General features: G+C 41.9%; 1 protein-coding gene and 1 long non-coding RNA gene across 5 annotated transcripts in view; both read left to right on the top strand.

Annotated features, from left to right (window-relative positions):
* ACSM1 (acyl-CoA synthetase medium chain family member 1) overlaps positions 1–10,173 on the top strand; it is a 31,899-nt gene extending 21,726 nt beyond the window's left edge. For 2 of the 4 annotated variants that reach the window (XM_029949727.1, XM_029949726.1), the window contains 5 exons: positions 519–620; positions 5,532–5,659; positions 6,942–7,041; positions 8,265–8,384; positions 9,842–10,173. In XM_029949727.1, coding sequence (XP_029805587.1) covers positions 519–620; positions 5,532–5,659; positions 6,942–7,041; positions 8,265–8,384; positions 9,842–9,928 — 537 coding nt within the window. In that variant the 3' untranslated portion in view covers positions 9,929–10,173. Of the gene's footprint in view, positions 1–468; positions 621–5,531; positions 5,660–6,941; positions 7,042–8,264; positions 8,385–9,841 lie in introns of those variants that run through there. The other 2 variants (XM_029949728.1, XM_029949729.1) reach the window with 2 other exon arrangements.
* Positions 10,174–15,082: 4,909 nt separating this feature from the next.
* LOC115300117 overlaps positions 15,083–18,888 on the top strand; it is a 9,629-nt gene continuing 5,823 nt past the window's right edge. Inside the window, exon 1 of the long non-coding RNA XR_003912507.1 lies at positions 15,083–15,113. This is a non-coding gene — a long non-coding RNA (uncharacterized LOC115300117). The remainder of the gene's footprint in view (positions 15,114–18,888) is intronic.

Genomic DNA, 18,888 nt, shown 5'->3' on the forward strand with positions numbered 1-18,888 from the left:
GGGGATAGTTAGGGCTCAGCTGGGATCGGCAATTGTGTGACACCAGGTGACAGAACCAGCTGTTCCCACTGCACTTCCCGGCCCCAGGTGCCGTCCTTCCTGCTCTCCTCCTATTTTCCCGGATTTCCTGGGGAAGCTTCGTTTGAGAACTGGAGTACCCTGGGCACAAAGGCAGCTGAGCCTGGCAGCTGGAAGCCTCACAGAGCTCTGGGCCCAGAGCACCTGGAGAGCCAGGCCACTCTCTCCATCATCTGGTGCTTCTAGTTTTCCTCATCTGTGCTTTCCAGCTTGAGGACACATTTGCATTGCTTGTATATCCATGAAACCCATAGACCCGTGACAGTGGCTTTGCCATTTGCTGATTTCAAAGACTTTTGACAGTTGTAATTTATTTTCAGACAGGGCTCCTCCCCCCATTTATTCTCACTGGTGTCACATGAATAGTCAGCTAACGTTTGGGTGGGGCAGCTGTGTTGGGGTGGCCCTGCAGGGTGGGGTCCACAGACCTCTTGCTCCAGATCATTGACGACAAGGGCAACATCCTGCCAATCAACACTGAAGGCAACATTGGCATCAGGATCAAGCCCACCAAGCCCATGGGCCTCTTCATGTGCTATGAGGTAAGGGGTGACTCTCACCTGGCCCCTTCCAGGCCCTGAAAATCCCTGCAGGGAGCGGTGTGGGTGCTGAGTGAGTGGGAGCAATTCAACTCTGCACCCTGAGCCTTCTTCATACCTCCCGTCATTCATTCCAACTCAGTGAAGCTTCTTCTTTAAATAAAACTTTGTAATGTTTATTTGAGAGAGAGAAAGAGATACTGAGAGAGAGAGAGATAGGAGGAGGGGCAGAGAGCAAGGGAGACAGGGAATCCAAAGCAGGCTACAGGCTCTGAGCTGTCCACACAGATCCCCATGAAGGGGCTCGAATTCATGAAATTGAGCTCATGACTTGAGCTGACATTAGAAGCATATTCAATTGAGCTACCCAGGTGCCCCCAGTGAAGCCTCTTCTAATTACTGTCCTGTGTTCCCACATCCCTTCCTGTCCTAAGCCATCTGGCATTTAAGTGCTGATGGGGAAGAAAGAAGTCTGGTTCCAGAAGTACCATTCTTGGGTTTCAATGGTCTTTTGCAGTTGAGAGTGCAGGCATTAACTGGGTTCACATCCTAACACACGCACTTACCAACGGGGTGGGCACAAATTTTCTAACATCACTGAGCCTCCAGGGGGGCACTTTTGTCTACACCTCACACAGAAAGAACCTGCAGATTGAAGAGTTGTATGCCTTCCCCATGTCAAATGGCAGCTCTAGGATTCAATCCCCAATTTTTTTGATCCCCAACCCCTATACAAGAAATCCCAGGATTATATAAAACCGTGATAGACTCTAAGGATACCTGAAACTCTTAACCAGGCAAACCTCAGCCTGCTTAGCAGTGGCCACTTAGAAGAAATTCTCAACTTCCAAGATTCTCCAGGAGAGGGTGGACAACCTTGAAACTGATCTCAGACCCATGTCCTTTCTCCACAGTAATAACAGCCATTCATGTCACTGCTGTCACTGTGTCCTATGGCAATGTGATATTATTGCCCCAAAGCAAATATGCAGACCCTGCTTGATGTTCGAATCCTTTGAGGAGATTAGAGATATGAATTTTTGCATCCAAACACAGAGCTTCTGGTTACATTAAACTGGGAAGATCCAGAGCAATGACATTTTTTTGTTAATTGGAAATAACATATTTTGTGTGACAAAAATGTCCTCAGTCTATGCCCACACCTATGTACATACCTTTTCACATGTCCTCCTGACTATATGTTGTCACCCCGCCACGGAGGTTTATTTGCTTTTTTCCTTTCTTTTCTTTTATTGAGATAAAATATATATAACTTAGAAGTTACCCTTTTCACCATTTTTAAGCACAAAACTCAGTGACATTGAATAGATTCACAATATTGTGCAACAATTACCACCGTGCATCTGCAGAAAATATTTTTCATCCCTACCAAAGACTCTCTTCTCATTAAACACCTTGCTCTTCCTCATTTACTAGCAGATGGTAATCCTTAATATACTTTTTGGCTTTAAGAATATGCCTATTTTAGGGACGCCTGGGTGGCTCAGTATGTTAAGCCTCTAACGTCCCTTAGGTCTTGATCTAATGGTTTGCAAGTTCGATCCCTGTTTTGAGCTCTATGCTGACAGCTCAGAGCCTGGAGCCTGCTTCAGATTCTGTCTCTCTCTCTCTCTCTCTGCCCCTCCCCTGCTCGGCCTCTGTCTCTCTCTCTCCAAAATAAATAAACATTAAAAAACATGGCTTAATTTCACTTAAGACATGTTTTCAAGGCTCCTCCATGTTGTAGTATGGAATCAAATATCATTTTTTAAGGCTAAGTGATATTTCATTGTATGTACTATATTTTGCATAGCCATCAATTTTTTAATAAACATATTCTTATTTCCACCTTTGGCTACTGTGAATAATGCTGCAATGAACATTGGTGTCCAAGCATCTGTTTGAGTTCCTGCTTTCACTTATTTTGGGTCCATCCCCAAAGTGGAATTGCTGGATCATATGGTATTTCTATTTTTAACTTTTTGAGACATTGTCAAAATGTTTTCCTCAAGTGGCTATACGATTTTGTATTTCTACCAGCAATGTACAAGTGTTCCAGTTTCTCCATATCCTTGCCAGTATTTGTTATTTTCAAGTTTGTTTTTATGTAAACAATGGTCATCCTAATGGGTGTGAAGTGGTATAGTACTTCATTGTGGTTTGATTTGCATTTCCCTAATGACTAAGGATGCTGAGCATCTTTTCATATTCATATTCTTTTTTAAACAATTTTTAAAGTCTATTTATTTTTGAGAGAGAGAGGGTGTGAGCAGGTGAGGGACAGAGAGAGAGGGAAAGAGAAAGAATCCCAAGCAGGCCCTGCACTGTCAGCATGGAGCCTGATGTGGGGCTTGAACTCACAAGCTGTGAAATCAAGATCTGAGCTGAACCTCAACCTGAGTTGAATCATTATTTGAAGTCAGTCGCTTAACCAACTGAGCCACCCAGGTGCCCCTTCATATTCTTATTGATCATTTGTGTATCTTCTCTGGCCAATTGTCTATTAAAGTCCTTTGCCTATTTTTAAAATTGGGTTTTTTTCTTGTTGATCTGTAAGAGCTCTTTATACATTCTGGATATGAATTCCTTATCAGATATATGCTTTGCAAATATTTACTTGCATTCAGTGCATTGTCTTTTTACTCTCTTGATAGTATTCTTTGATGTAAGATTTTAAATTTTCGATAAGGATCATTTTATCTATTTTTTCTCTTGTTTCATGTACTTCTGGTGTCATAGTCAATAAATAATTGCCAAAAACAAAATCATGGAGGCTACCCCTATGTTTTCTTTCAAGAGTTCCAGAATCTCAGCTCTTGTGTTTAGGTTTTTGACCCATTTTGAGTTAATGTGTGTGTGTGGCATCCGGCAGTTTCATTCACTTGCCTGTGGACAGACTAGTTTCTCCGTGCCATTTCTTGAAAAGATTGACTTTCCCACCTTATGGTCTTGGCATTCTTGCATAAAATCCAGTTGGAAGGGAACCTAAAAAGAGATGTCATTCAATATTTTTAAAATGTTTTTGAGTGGGAGGGGCACCTGGGTGGCTCAGTCAAACTCTTGATTTTTGCTCATCATGATCTTACAGTTGTGAGACTGAGCCCTGCTTCAGGCTCTGCTCTATGCAGGGAATCTGCTTAGATCTCCCTCTCTCTCTCTCTCTCTCTCTCTCTCTCTCTCTCTCTCTTCCTTCCTCCCTCCGTCCCTCTCTCCCCCCTCCTTGTGCCTCACTCTCTTGTTCACTCTCTCTCCCTCTCTGCCTCTTTCTCTCTGACTCCAAAAAAAAAATTCAAATTAAAAAAATAAAGCTTTTTTTTCCTGGAACCTCTTAAAATCATTTCGTGTTCCATGAGAGGGATGATGCTAACACATTGCTAAGTGGTTGAGTTGAGTGCAGAGACTGGAAAGCAAGATTTTAAATTCAAATACCAGCCCTGCCACTGACGAGCTAAGTGACTTTGAGCAAGTTATAGTGCTTTTCTGAGCACTCATTTCTTCTGCTAAATGGACTGGAAAAAATCTAGCCCCACATAAAACCTGTACATGAATGTTCAGAGCAGCTTTATTCACAATAGCTTAAAGCTGGGAACAACCCAAATGTCCTTCAATAGACAGACATCCAAACTGGGGTTCATTCATAATATGAAACACCTTTCAGCAACAAATAGGATCAAAGTACTAATGAATGCAAGACACTGAATGAATTTCCAGAGAATTTACTGAATGAAAAAATTAAAAAAGAGATAAACCCAAAAGTTTACCTAGTATGACAGGATTCCACTTATGTGACATTCTTAAAATGACAAAATTATAAAAACTGGGGAATAGATTAGCCACCGTCAAGGGGTTAGGAATTTGGAGGGAAGCAAGAGGGAAAGAATGAGAGAGGTGTGTATGGATATAAAAGAGCAACACAAAGAATCCTTGCGATTATGGGAATCTTCAGTATCTTGACTATGGTGGTGGATGTACGAACTTGCACATGTGATAAAATTGCAAAGTACTAAATACAACACACACACGCACGCACACACGCACACACACAAGTACAAGTAAAGCACTGGGAAATGTGAGATTGGTGGATTGTAGCAATGTCAATATCCTGGTTATGATATTGAAATACAGTTTTGCAAGATGCAACTATGGGGGAACCTGGGTAAGTGGTACACAGGATCTCTGGGTGTTACGTCTTATAACTGCAAGCAAATCTACACTTATCTTAAAATAGTTTAATTAGAAAAATACCAGCCTTACAGACTTTCTGGGACGATCAGGTGAGGTAGTATTGGGGGAAGGAAATTCATTTAACAGAAGTTTTTTTGACACCTCTCATTTTTTCAGACACCGTTTGAATGCTAAGCTGAGAACAATGAATACACAGGGTCCATGCTCCAGTGGAAATTTTATTTTGCTAGAGTGCCACACAAAAACTTATTCTTAAAATTGTCCTTAAAAATTGTTCTTAAAATTGACTCAATATTATCCACTAATTGACAAGTAGTGTACATTGAGTACTTGTATGTAGAGAAAAATAGACTTGGAGAGGTTACAAAACTTGTCTAAGTGGCAGCTAGAACAAGGAGCAGGATTTGAACCCAGATCTGAGCACCAGGATTTGGGTCATCATCCCTAAACTAATTGCCTTCATAGATTCCTGGGTGGCTCAGTCCTTTGGGCATCTGACTTCAGCTCAGGTCAGGAGCTCGCAATGTGTGAGTTTGAGCCCCAAGTCAAGCTCTGTGCTGACAGCTCAGAGCCTAGAGCTTGCCTCAGATTCTGAGTGTGTGTTTCTCTCTCTGCCCCTCCGCTGATCCCACTCTGTCTCTCTCTTTCCCTCTCTCAAAAATAAATACATTAAAACAAAATTTTAATTTAAACTAATTGTCCAACAAAGTGGTGATGTTATCTTCTCAGGACAACCCAGGAAAGACTGCCGAAGTGGAGTGTGGGGACTTCTACAACACTGGGGATAGAGCCACTATGGATGAGGACGGCTACATCTGGTTCCTCGGGAGGAGTGACGACATCATCACTGCCTCTGGGTAGGTACTGCTGACCTGAGTGGGAAGCGTCACTCTCACACGCCTGAATAGATCTAGCTCGTCCAGACATTTGTCCATGCATTGGTGATTTGACCCTTGGGCTAATTCTTCACAAAGCTTTGTCTATGAGGTCCTTTTCTGAGGGTATCTGTGTATCTTCCCCAAGCCCTGCATCCAGAAGCATCTATCAAAATGAAGTCCAACAAGGTCTTCAAGTAGAACATAAGACATTAGACAACTTAGGGGCACCTGAGAGGCTCAGTCGGTTAAGCATCTGACTTCTTCTTGAGTCATGATCTCACAGTCCTTGAGTTCGAGCCCTGTGTTGGGTTTGGTACTGATAACTCGGAGCCTGGAGCCTGCTTCAGATTCTGTGTTTTCCCCTCTCTCTGTCACAGAGTCTTGTGCTCTATCTCTCTTTCTCAAAAAAAAAAAAAAAAAAAAAAAAAAAAAAACCATTGAAAAACAGTCATTATACAATTCAAAGGAATTGGAAGGAAGACTTTACTTTGGTCTCTACTGGTGGAAGAAGCTTATTCTATGCTTGGCTTCTCTGATGAGACACAGCATTTCACAGAAAATCTTAATAATAGATAACAGCAGTTGACCTCTGTGGAGCACTTACTGTGCAGAAGCACGCCCTGCAGGGCTGTATATAACCCACTGCTCAATGCTAGAAGGTAGATGCCATTATGCTTATTTGACAGATGAGGAAACTGAGTTAATGACCAGTGAAGGAAGTTCCCTAAAGTTTAAAGAGAACTGGCTTCAATCCAGAGTTGAATCAAAGTTGTCTGGCTTCAAGTCTGTTGTCCCTAACACTTATATGATTTGAAAGATTTTTGCACATTACACTGGAGTAACAAGTTCTCTTGGATATTTCAGGGAGTGAGTTTGTCCCATTGTAAATTTCTAAAACATGCTAATATCGTGGAGAACAGGATGCAGAATCTGCATGAATGTTTAAGATAAAGGCTGAGGCTGCCCATGGGTTTCATGCCAGCGGAAGCTGCTTGAGCCAAGCCCCAGGGCTCAGGCAGGACGACACATGGGCCTCCTCCCAGAGCAGAGGCCGAGGTGGGAAACCCTGGGGAGCACGTGAGTGTCCTGTTGTGTACAGGAAGGGCACGACAGAAGCAGGCCACAGGTATCTGGGCTCTCTGAGACAGTGACGCTACATACCAGAGGAAGATGTGACTCTTCAGCGTATGACACCTGAAGGCCTGGGTCACCCAGCCCTGCCAGATGCTCAGAAACCAAGAAGGAGCCATTGATCCTGCAGGTACCGAATTGGGCCGGCAGAGGTGGAGAACGCCCTGGCAGAACATCCAGCAGTGGCTGAGTCAGCTGTGGTGAGCAGCCCGGACCCGATTCGGAGGGAGGTAAGGAGGAGGACACAGAGGTCATCGTGTCTGTGTGTGGGCACCAGGAAGGCAGGTGCTGGAAAGACATCCTCCAGGCCATGTTTCCCCAGCCTCCCCGCTGGGGCTGAGGGAGGGCAGAGTGCAAGTGCATGTGCATTTACACTGTGTGGTCACCAGACGGCACTGTGGCCCCAGCTGTGACAAAATGGTGCTTGTGAATCCTGTTCCCTGTGGCCTCCAATCTCCTATTGAATGAGCCCTTCCATTGTTCCAGCTCATTTCCCCCTCACAACAGCCTATTTCATTAAGGATTCTGATATACTTTTTTACAGTAAAGAAAGAAGCATAAAGGGATTAAATAACATGCCTGATCACAAAGCCCTTAGGTGGTGGAGGTGGGATGGAAATCTGAGTAATCCTTCTCTGGACCATAAATTCATTGATTCAACAAGTGCGTGCTGATTACCTACTATGTACAAGGCCGTGTGCCCTGCAACAGAGACACAAATAATACTATTTCCTAGGCCCTGTGCCCTGCAATAGGGACACAAATAATATAAAGATAGTTAACTACCAAAATTTATTTTATGTCCACAAAAATCTATCTACAATAATAGTAAAAATAGTAAAGTAAATGAGAGGAATACCATTATTGTAAACTGGATTCATGTTTTGCATGTATTATCTCAATGAATTTGACATAAATGCAATGGGGAATGAAGCTATGCTTTCTCCATATCTCAGAGAAGGAAATGGAGGCTGAGAGATTATGTTATTTTCTAAGGCAAAGAGTAGAAATTGGAAGTATGGAAACTGGTCCTGTTCTTTAACAAAGGCTCAACTCTCAACATGTTTTTCCATTTACTTAATAAGTATTTACTTTTTTTTAGTGATCCAATCATTATTATACAATATTATTGACAACAGGTTTATCCAATTACAATATTTAGAGTGTTAACCAATTAGAGTAGACCCAGGACCCTCAGTAGGCCTTTCTACTTCAAGGCTTGCCCTTAGGAATGTTAAGGGTATTACAAGGGTGGTCCCTCTTGCCTTGGGCAATGTGTGCCCTTCTATTGTCTCAAACCTGCATCCTTACATTCCCCCCTCTGTCTTGTAACTGACCCAATTCTGGGTCAGCTGAGTTACCATTGTACCCCTAAAGCCTGGCATATTTACTTTTTAAACCATACAATGGATTGGCACTCACCCTGAGCCTCCACTCTGGTTCTGCACTGCAGGTGGTGAAGGCATTTATTGTCCTGACCCCAGAGTTCCTATCCCATGACCAGGACCAGCTCACCCAGGAGCTGCAGCAGCATGTGAAGTCAGTGACGGCTCCCTATAAGTACCCGAGGAAGGTGAGTGAGTGAGGGCACATGGCTGGGATGTGGTCCCCGCCATGGTCCTGGGGCTCTGCTGCCCCACATCCCCTTGGGTGGCCCGGGTGAAGCATATGTAGCCACCAGAACGAACATTTTCCTCTGCAGAAGAAGCAATTCAACTTAGGGATATGGGGAACCAACTTAATCAGATGGAACTTTTATCCTGTGTCAAAAACATGGCTGGCAGGTCAACGTAAAGAAAAACATGAGACAAGTGCCCAGAGATCAAGATTCTCTGTAACCTTTCAAAATTTGAAAAAGAAATTCAGATCAAGCACTGCCACACATTTTAAAAACATTTTCGTAGTAAGAAACACATTCTAAATTGCAACCCAGTACATATATAGATGCATAACAAATAAGGTTAACAAAGTCATATTTATTCTAGCAGAAAACATTCTACTTCATTTGTTTTCAAGGCCATGAGCATCCTATGGAAATGTTCAGGAATAGAGAAATGATTACATTCTCTATGGTATTTAATGTCCTATGATGTAAAGAGATGAATCAGATCTTTTTAATTGTAACATCAAAATATCACAGTATCTTATTAAGAGAAAAAAGCGGACTGTAAATGAATATACACAATATCCTATTTGTAGAAAAACGGTTTGAAAGGATACATACATATGCCGTGGATTTAACATCTCCTTCTTTTGTAATAAACCGTTGCTGCATTTTCTGAATGTTTACAATCAGGACATAAAGTTATACAGCTGACGTTTATTGAGCATTCACTATGTGTGACAGGCCCTGGACTCAAAGATTTACATTTTTCTATTATTTCATGTAATCCTCCTGAAACCTGAGATGGTGTAACCATCCATTGTTGGAGTGGAAATGGAGGCTCATAGACTCGCAGTAAATTGCCTGAGGTTGGACTTAGTGAAAGGATGGAGCTGGAACTCCGACCACGTGTATCTGACAAGAGATCATGCTTCGAATGTGAGGCTGTGCAGCCTCATAGAGCGGAAAGCGGAGGAAGCATAAGAGTCAGGACAGACTATATGTTCTTGGGGGTATCAAGTAGCCCCCAACATTTAGTGCATGATGAGAAGGGAAGTATGTTCCTTGCCCATGCCTCGTGTCCACCATGGTCCTCCCGGGACCAGGATAAACGAGCACCCACCATAGGTAACTACAGGTACGTTAAGAGATGGACAGAGAGGTGACCAGACTCCGTTGTGGCCAAGTGTTGCGTTCAAGGTGGCATACTTCCCTCCCACTCACATTCACTGGTCAGAGCACATCCAGGGCTTCGTCCAGCATCCCAGGTCAGAGGACAATGTGACACGCTTGGTGGAATCCAGTGAGGCCACCTCGTGGTGCTAGCCTGTCTCAGGGACTGCACAGAGGCAAAAGAGGGGCATGAGGCATTTGTAGGAAAAGACAGCAGGGCTAAATCAGGATGGGTTTTCTTCATCCTCAACCAGGTGGAATTTGTCCCAGAGCTGCCCAAAACCATCACTGGCAAGATTAAGAGAAGTGAACTTCGGAAAAAGGAGTATGGTCAGATGTAATCAGCAAAACACTCAGAAACCACTGTGTGATCTTGCTCTAATCCCTGGCTGCCTCAGTTTCCCCACTAGGAAAGGGTGAAGAGGCGGATATGGAGCATTGTTTCATCAGAGCTTCAGGAGTGTCCACATTCTAGCATTTTTGTTCTTTTAAACTAATCTCAGTTAATTTCCTCCTTTCATATCCCTGGGTAAGTGCTCTGAATGTGGCCTGGGAAATAAAACACTGACCTCAGCATCCAAGGTGACCTTGTGTTTGCTTTTACTCTGTGAATGAAATGACAGTAAAAGCTATTCCTCCATGATTCTCCCCAAGTCCTATCAGAGAAGTCTCTGGGGCTAGATTTCCCCTCCTGGTTCTAAGGGCCCTGGGTGACTCCTAATGCCCATTCTACAACTAGGACACAGGGTTCAGGGGGGACATTCTTGTGGCCCCAGGTGTCCATCTCTGGCTGGGTTGCCCATGCCCTGCTGGAGGGTGAGGCCAGGGCCAGAGCTAGGAGGTGGCTGGGAAGGGGGAAAGCGCCAAGGGCAGAGCAGCGTGATGACTCCACTTGCTTCCATGACCGTGGCTCCCTGCCCATCCACCATCCCATGGATCTACTGCTGCTGGTGTTGCTGCTGCTGCTGCTGCTGCTGCTGCTGCTGCTACTGCTGCCCCTCGGCCCCAGCCTGCTGCACCAGCACAGGTGAGTGAGGGATTTGCCCTTTGGGGACCCATGAGTCCTATAGGACTCCTCCATTCTTTCCAGGGGCGCTCAAACCCACATTCCTTCCATGGTGCCCAGGAGCTGCGTTCCTCAGCCCTCCCTCGGGGCCCCCACTCATGCGCCTCTCCCAGGGCCCAGGAATCCCTCAGCCTCACCAGGGGCCCAGAGCCCTCCCCACACTTTATTTATTTATTTATTTATTTATTTATTTATTTATTTATTTATATCTTTTAACATTTATTTATTTTTACTTTTTACTTTACTTTTTTTTTTTATTAAAAGTTTATTGCCAAGTTGGTTTCCATATAATAACACCCAGTGCTCTTCCCCACAAGTACTCCTCTCCATGACCATCCCCTCCCCCTTCCCCTCTTCCTCTTCAGCCCTTAGTTTGTTCTCAGGATTCAAAGGCCTCTCATGATTTGCTTCACTCCCTCTCCCCAACTCTTTCCCCCCACTTCCCCCTTCCATGGTCCCCTGTTAGGGTTGTCCTGTTAGATCTATGAGTGCAAAGATATGGTATCTGTCCTTCTCCGCTTGAGTTATTTCGCTTAGCATGACACCCTCAAGGTCCATCCATTTTGCTGCAAATGGCCAGATTTCATTCTTTCTCATTGCCATGTAGTATTCCATTTTATATATATACCGGCCAAGTTTCAGTAGATAGGTCTATAACCACTCTGATAGGTTTTTCTTTGTATGTTAAGGCCCTTTTATCTCTAAGTGCTTTCAGAATTCTCTTTATCCTTATATTTTGCCAGTTTCACTATATGTCATATTTGGAGAAGAATGGCAGCGCCCCAAATCCCCCTGAGACCATGCTTGCCAGCCTCTCTCTTGAGTCCTATCTCCTTGTACCTCGGGCAGATCTAATTGTGTCTGGTTTTTAAGTTATGCCTGGTTTCTAAGTCCTTGCCCACGCACTCAATATTGCCACCACAGGTAAAGTCTCCTGCAGGCGGGTAGCTTTGCGCCAAGCCTCTGGGCCCTTTGTCTCCCTGCTCGGCTTGGGGCCGGCGCTCCCTCCCTCAAAGTCTCCAGTCCCAGTTTGCACTCACTCATGCCTTCATGAGACTGCTGTGCACACGCCTCCGTTCTTGGAGATCAGAAAGCTATGGCTTTTAATTCTTCTCAGGTTGATAATTGCAGGCGGGTGGAGGTAATGGGGTTCCTTACTTCTCGGCCATCTTGCCGCTCCCCCCCATACTTTTAAACATCTTTCTATAAAACAATCGCACTTGTATCTCTAGTACATTTTTTGTTTTTACCTTCTCCCATTTTCCCATGAATTTTGGGCATATTTTGGAGATATTTCAAAGGATTTTATCCAGGTACTTCATGAATAGACAACAGAAGTTATTGACTTCTTCTCTACTATAGATTTGCATTTTCTTAATTTTTCTATTTTACACTAGCTTATAAATTCTTATTATTAAGACACAGTTGCAATGTGTTTGTCAGAAAAATAAAATTTCTAAGTGTTGCCTATTACATTTTTCCTACAGCTTCAGTGTCGTATAATTTGTATGTAATAACAACAGCTTTTTAAAGAAGACAGTTTGTTGATATGTGACTTATGTAAGCATCAATGAAACCATCACTGCAGTAAGACAGCAAACACAGTCATCACCCCCCAAAGTTTGTTCCTGCTCCTTTGTGAGCCATCTGTCCTCTTGCTCCTCCATGAGGAGACATTTGAAAAGTGTGCTTATAACCTCTTGGAGGCTGGTAGAGGGTTTACAAAGATGATTCCTTGTGACAGATATATTGTAAACATCCTTAAGATTCCTCATTATCTCCAATATTATTTCAGCCTGTCCATATTTTGCCTGACCATTTCCCTCTTGGTTCTGATGTGTTTGAAATTCTGTGGAAACAATATTATTACTGCCTCCTTGGGAACTGTGCTTGTCTAATTTACCTCTGGAGAACTATTTTTGCTGTGAATATGCTAAAATACCTTATAAATATAATCATGAGTAAGCAGAAAATTTTAAAGTCATGGGACCTTTTATATGTACTCAGTATTACAAATTTCCCTCTAATACATTCAATTTTCATTATCATTTAGATTGAAATATTTTAAAATTTCTGTAGGAATGTCTGCTTTGACCTATATGGACTTTTTTTTTTAATTCAAGTATAATTAACATACAGTGTAATATTTTTCAAGTGTTCAATATGATTCAATGATTTCATTCATTTCTCGGTGCTCATCACAAGTGTACTCTTGATCTGCTTCACCTCTTCCACCCATCCCCCCACCCGACTCCTTCTAATCCATGTATTTTTGAGAAGCTTATTGTTTAATCTCATTTTTTGGGTCATTCTCCAACTAAGAACTTTTTGTTCTTAATGTCTATCTTGAGTCATTTGCGGTCTGAGAACATACTTCCTGTAATTTCATTTACTTTGTTCAGATCTCTCTGTGATGTCTCCAGTACCTGCCATGTTTTTATAATGTCTTCAGGGAATGACTCTGGTCAAGGAAGCACTCTGTACTTTCTGGAAGCGTTTGTTGTCATTTCTGTTTTTGTTTGTGTGTTTTCTGTAGCCATCTCCCACTTCCTTTCTTATTTGAAAACCTTTGTTGTTGGTGATGTGGGAAAAATCACAGGACCTGATTTGATGGAATTGTTTGTCAGTTCAGGAAATAACCAATGGCATAAGACATATCTTCGGTGTTTCTGGTGAGTAAGAGGCATATTTTAGTCCAAAGATTTTACCTTTACTTTTGTTTTCTCTGAAACTCTGAAGTAATATGTGGTTCTGGACTTCATCATGGCTATTGGACTTGACAAAAAATAATTGTAAGTAAATGGTACATTAGTTATTAATTTAAAATAAGTCTGCCATTTCCATTATTGAAGATTAGTAGTTTGGTATCTGTTTAATAGAATGGAAACAGAGCTTTCAGTCAAAAATAGGATGTCTACCTTAATTCTCTTCCTTAGAAATGGTTGTTGAAATATCACCAAGTAGAAAGAAAATTCTTTCTATAGCTTATTATACTTCTGAGTATTTATTATGCTAAGCCATGGCTACATTTTTCCGGAATGTCTCATGAGGGAGAGGAAATAAAAACAAAATTAAACCATTGGGACTACATCAAAATAAATAGCTCCTACTCAGCGATGGAAATAATCAACAAAACTGAAAGACAACTTTCTAAATGGGAGAAGATATTTGCAAATGACATAGCTGACAAAGGGTTAGTACTCAAAATATATGAGGAAATTATACAACTCCACAGCCAGAAAACAAATAATACAATTTAAAAACGGACCAAAGTCAAGAACAGACATTTCCGCAAGGAATACATTCAGATGGCCAACAGACACATGAAAAGATGCTCAACACCATTCATGGTCAGGGAAATACAAACCAAAACTACAATGTGATATCACCTTCCACCTGTCAGAATGGCTAAAATCAGTAAGACAGGAAAGAAAAGTGTTGGCAAAGTTATGGAGAAAAGGGAACCCTCATGTACTTTTGGTAGTAATGCAAATTGCTGCAGCCATTTTGAAAAACAATATGGAATTTCCTCAGATAATTGAAAACAGAACTAACCTATGAGGCAGTAATTGCACTACTGGGTATTTACCCAAAGAATATTTTTTTAAAAACCTACTTCTAAAGGATATATACACCCCTATGTTTACTGCAGCATTAATGACAATAGCCAAATTATGGAAGCAGTCCAAGTGCCCATCCAAAGATGGATGGGTAAAGAAGAGGTGATATATATATATGTACATATATATATCCACAATAGATAATTATTCATCCATAAAAATAAATGAAATCTTGCCATTTGCAACAACATTTATTGATATAGAGCTAAGTGGAAGATAAATACCATATGATTTCACTCATATGTAGAATTTAAGAAACAAAACAAATGAGCAAAGGAGGAAAAAAAAGAGAGGTGTACCAACAAACAGATTGCTTACTTTAGAGAAGAAAGTCATGGCTACCAGAGGGGAGGCGGGTGTGGGAAATGAACCCTGAGTAATTTACAGCATTGTTGAATCACTACATATGTACCGTATGTTAACTATACTAGAATTGAAACACTTAAAAATAATTTATTTTGCTGAACCACACCTTTATTGTAATACCACACTGGATTATGATTCTGACTTTTTTGTCACAAACTATACTTCTATAAAAAATATTATTACTTGTTGGGATGAGCACAGGGTGTTATATGGAAACCAACTTGACAATAAACTATATTAATATATATTTTTTTTTGTTTCTGCATCAAATTTAACTTTGTTTATTCCTTTTCTAGGTAAAGACTTGAGTATATGAAGATAAGATTTCAGGCTTCTATTTCCTTGTAATCTTTTCTTTTTAAATCTTTTTTAAAAAGATTCAAAAGCCTGATGTGGGGCTCCGTCTCACAAACCGTGAGATCATGACCTGGGCCAAAATCAAGAGCCAGATGCTCAGCCTACTGAGCCACCCAGGTGCCTGTAATCTTCTCTTAATACAGCTGTTCAGTATCTTTCTAATTCAGCTAGAAGTAAATCATTGATTTATCTGGTCTAATTAGCCCCTTAACTCTTTACAGTGACTTTTCCTTGTTTGCATCCTAAGTGACAGCACAGATTGAGTTGCCAGCAACTGAGACAAGTGACCAAGTAGAGGAAAAAAATCAGACGATTAGGCAAAAGTGGATGAGTTTAACTCTGGTCAGAAACATTTAAGAAGCCAGTAGCAGGAGTATTTTGGCATGTCCTGCCTATTGTGGGAAATGTAGATTAAGACACTGCGACTGTCAAGAAGCTCAAGGCTTAGAGAATTCAGATATTGCTAGGCTGAGTGTGTGTCACTAGAGAGGTTTAAAACATGTGTTATGACAGAGAGAAAGTCACGGTAAATCATGTGACCATATTCAGTTGTAACTCTCTCTCTAGAACCTTTTATCACTTTATACAGCAATCTCTCCTGGTCTTGTGTCTAGTTTGTGTGTTCTGAGATGTATCTGTGGTGTTATTTACTTTACAAAGAGTAAAACTCTCCCAAAAGCCTGCAAGCCTCTCTGTTCTTAGCTTGATATTTTTGGTGGTACCTCCAGGTCAGAAGTCTTTAAAGGCTGAGGACCATAAGGTAGTCACTGTGTGTTAGTGGAAATAACATGAGGAGGAAGGCACCTCACTCCACACTTATGTCTCCTGGCCTGGCTCACTTCTTCCAGACCTCCTTTCATGGGAAAGTTCCTAGAAACAGAAACAGCATTATTGTTGTTATTTTACTCCTTTTCTGTCCAGAATTAGTCATTAACCTGTTTACAACATCAATTGTAATCCTCACTAACTGAAAAACATGAAAAGCCCAACTTTCTGAGGGGTGCTTAGTTAGCAATTATTAATGCTCTTATTCAAAGTTTATTTTTTTTAATTTCATAATTCATCCGTTTCTCCATCTCTTTTGGAAAATGTGCTTTTGCAGAGTCCCTGAAGTTGTTCAAGCAGTCGAAGTATTAGGTATTATCAGGGAAGACATATTTGCAGTAGAAAACGTACACTGGAACTGAATGAATAGAGAGTGAAAGTCAGGCCCGATGTGCTAGTTTCTGGGAAAGAGCTGATGCCACGTCCATGTAACCACGTTCTGTTTTGGACTGTGTAGCTGTATTGCTGGCATCTTCTATTCATACCTTATCTGTCTTTTCCACTTCGATGACAGAACATATTCATTTTAATTCTGTTATTTCAAATTTCAAACTTATTTTTCCACAGGACAAAATTAGTCTGTATGCCATAGTGTTTGTAAAGTTTGGCATTACCTGAGAGTTAACTTGTATCTATAACTTTTCCTAACTCCTGTAGGCGGGACTGTTCCTGCAGAAAACATTTCACACTTCCCCTGGAGGGCTCTAGGGATGTCATCTCCCCATAGATCTTTGTGCCTTAGGGCTGCATGTCTGGAGAGGGAGTGAGGTGAGCAGAGGCTGCCAGCAGGACCTTGCAGGCAGAGCTGGTATCAACTCCTGCTTCGCTTTTGCAAGCTGCTTCCCTTCATTCCTCTTAGAGCCTGTTTCCTTACATGTAGAGCAGTATGGCCATCCTTACCTCGCAGAGTTCTGGAAATCAGAGCTCAGGCATGAAAGGCCTGTAGAGGGTTCTCTCATGAGTCACCAGGGTTAAATCATTCACAAGAATTAACTGGAGATGGATTAAATATTTAAATAAATGATATGCAACCATAATTCCCTATCCTTATCTCTGCTCTTAATATGCCAAGATGGAACTATTGAGCTGATGAAGGGCTGAGTAGAGAGTAGTCCTGGAAATAGATGCCTGTGTGTGTGAAACAGACATTCTTTAGTAGCCTGGAATTATCTCTCTGATCCTCTAGGACCGGCCACTTCCGTCCTACATTTGCAGACACAGCCAGTACCATGTATGTTGCCAGCAATGCACTGCCTTGCCTCTTCCAACTCCTAGAAACTCTAGGTGGGACCCAGTGGGAAAGGTGGAGTTTTGTGGTGCTAATGCTGCCTTATTGAAACAGGTGGAAAGGAAGGAGACAGACACTGTTCCTGCTTCATTGGGGTTCAGCTATGTTGGTGTCAGTGTTGGATTTTTCACCTTTGCACTAACATATGTCAGAAGTTTAATTTCTGTCCTGCAAGTCAACATGGCTGCAAGAGCATTTCCTCCTTTTCCAGAAGTGCCCTCCATGTCCTATCCCATGGGCTGCCCTTTCACTGTTCATAGGCTATCAGCCTGCCACACCTTCTCCACCCTGGTGGCCTCTGGGACCTCACCCTCCACCTCTACTTCCACCTCTACCACCTGATAAGGTGCTCTGAATAGTAGAAGTTGACTTATAAAATGTATTTCATCCTTTTTCTTGTTGGGTTTTTGGAGAAGATGAGGTGATGGCAGGTCAGCCTGACTGAGAATGTTGTAAAGTTCATGTTTCTCGGGACATGCATGAAATGGGCTCTCATTTCCACATACTTAGCTGGACAGCACTTGTCTCTTATAGAAAAGAAACAGGCCTTATACATGTTGGCAGGCATACCATTCCTTATGATGTAGCTTGTTACAGAGACCACGTGTGGGGCTCTCTGAGGGATGAGACACACCCCTAACTTTATTTCTAGATAGTTGAGACCTGAGCTGTTCACAGTTGCTTGATCAGTTATGAAAACTCTTGAACCAGGGCCCTGTGGCACCTTCTTCAAGGGACAGGATCAGATCTTCTTTCTTGACTCTAATATTAGTCTGAATACATTTGTATTTGGAAATAGTTATATAATACCTGCTCACATATGGAAGACAGCCTATAGATAAGCTGAAAGGTTGAACAACTGACCTGGAGCCAGAAGAAACACACCCATGGTCTTCTGTTGAGGATTTATTGATGTTATCCACAATTGACAGTCTCATTTTAATTCCTATCTGTAATGAGATGGTGTTATTACCCCTAATGTATATTGAGAAATGACTGTTTTGGTGATGGCTTCCAGATTTTTCTTTGAGCTGACCTGTCAAAAGTTATTTGACAAATTATGAAAGACATGAACCAAGACCCTCTGGTTTCTTCATTAAGATGATGGGATGGATCTCCCCCTTATCATTGGGGTGACCTGAAACTTGTGGGTTATTCTCTGCCTCTCCTCATTGTCCTGAGTGGAGGAAAGTTAAGTCACAAAATGTGGTGTTTGTTATAATCCTGCATAGTCTACCAAAATCACAATAAACTTCCAACCCTTCTAGAGCCGTTAGCCAATCAAGAAGCTGCTGTTGCTCCCATGAGTCACAACAGCAAGCACCCTACCAAAAATGCCAAAAAGGACGAGGTAAATGCTGGGGCCATTTCAATTGTAAGTCTTTTGGGAAACCTTCATTTGCTGGACTGCATACTCTGCCACCTTTTCCGTCTTGTGTTGTGTGATAGGTCTGCCTGTTTCTATTTTCCAAATGCACAGCCTTAACCCAAGGGTCTACAGGCTTCTCTATTTTCAGCCTATCATCTTTTTCTGGTATGTTTAGTAGCCAAAGGAACTTAGAGGTTGAGGACATTATGGATTTTCCCATGTGTTCTGAAACTAACCCCAGGAAGATACACCGCACTCCATACTAGGCTTGTTGATTCCTACCATACTGCTTCTCTGTGGGATCAATGTTGTTGTTATTTTCCTCTTTCCGGTCACATGCTTAACGTGTTAAGACTATCTGTTAATTGGAAATGTGAAAAGGCTTCCCTCCAACTTTATATTGTGTGCCT

The sequence above is a fragment of the Suricata suricatta genome, chromosome 8 (genome assembly GCF_006229205.1).
Source record: "Suricata suricatta isolate VVHF042 chromosome 8, meerkat_22Aug2017_6uvM2_HiC, whole genome shotgun sequence".
Classification (NCBI taxonomy): Eukaryota; Metazoa; Chordata; class Mammalia; order Carnivora; family Herpestidae; genus Suricata; species Suricata suricatta.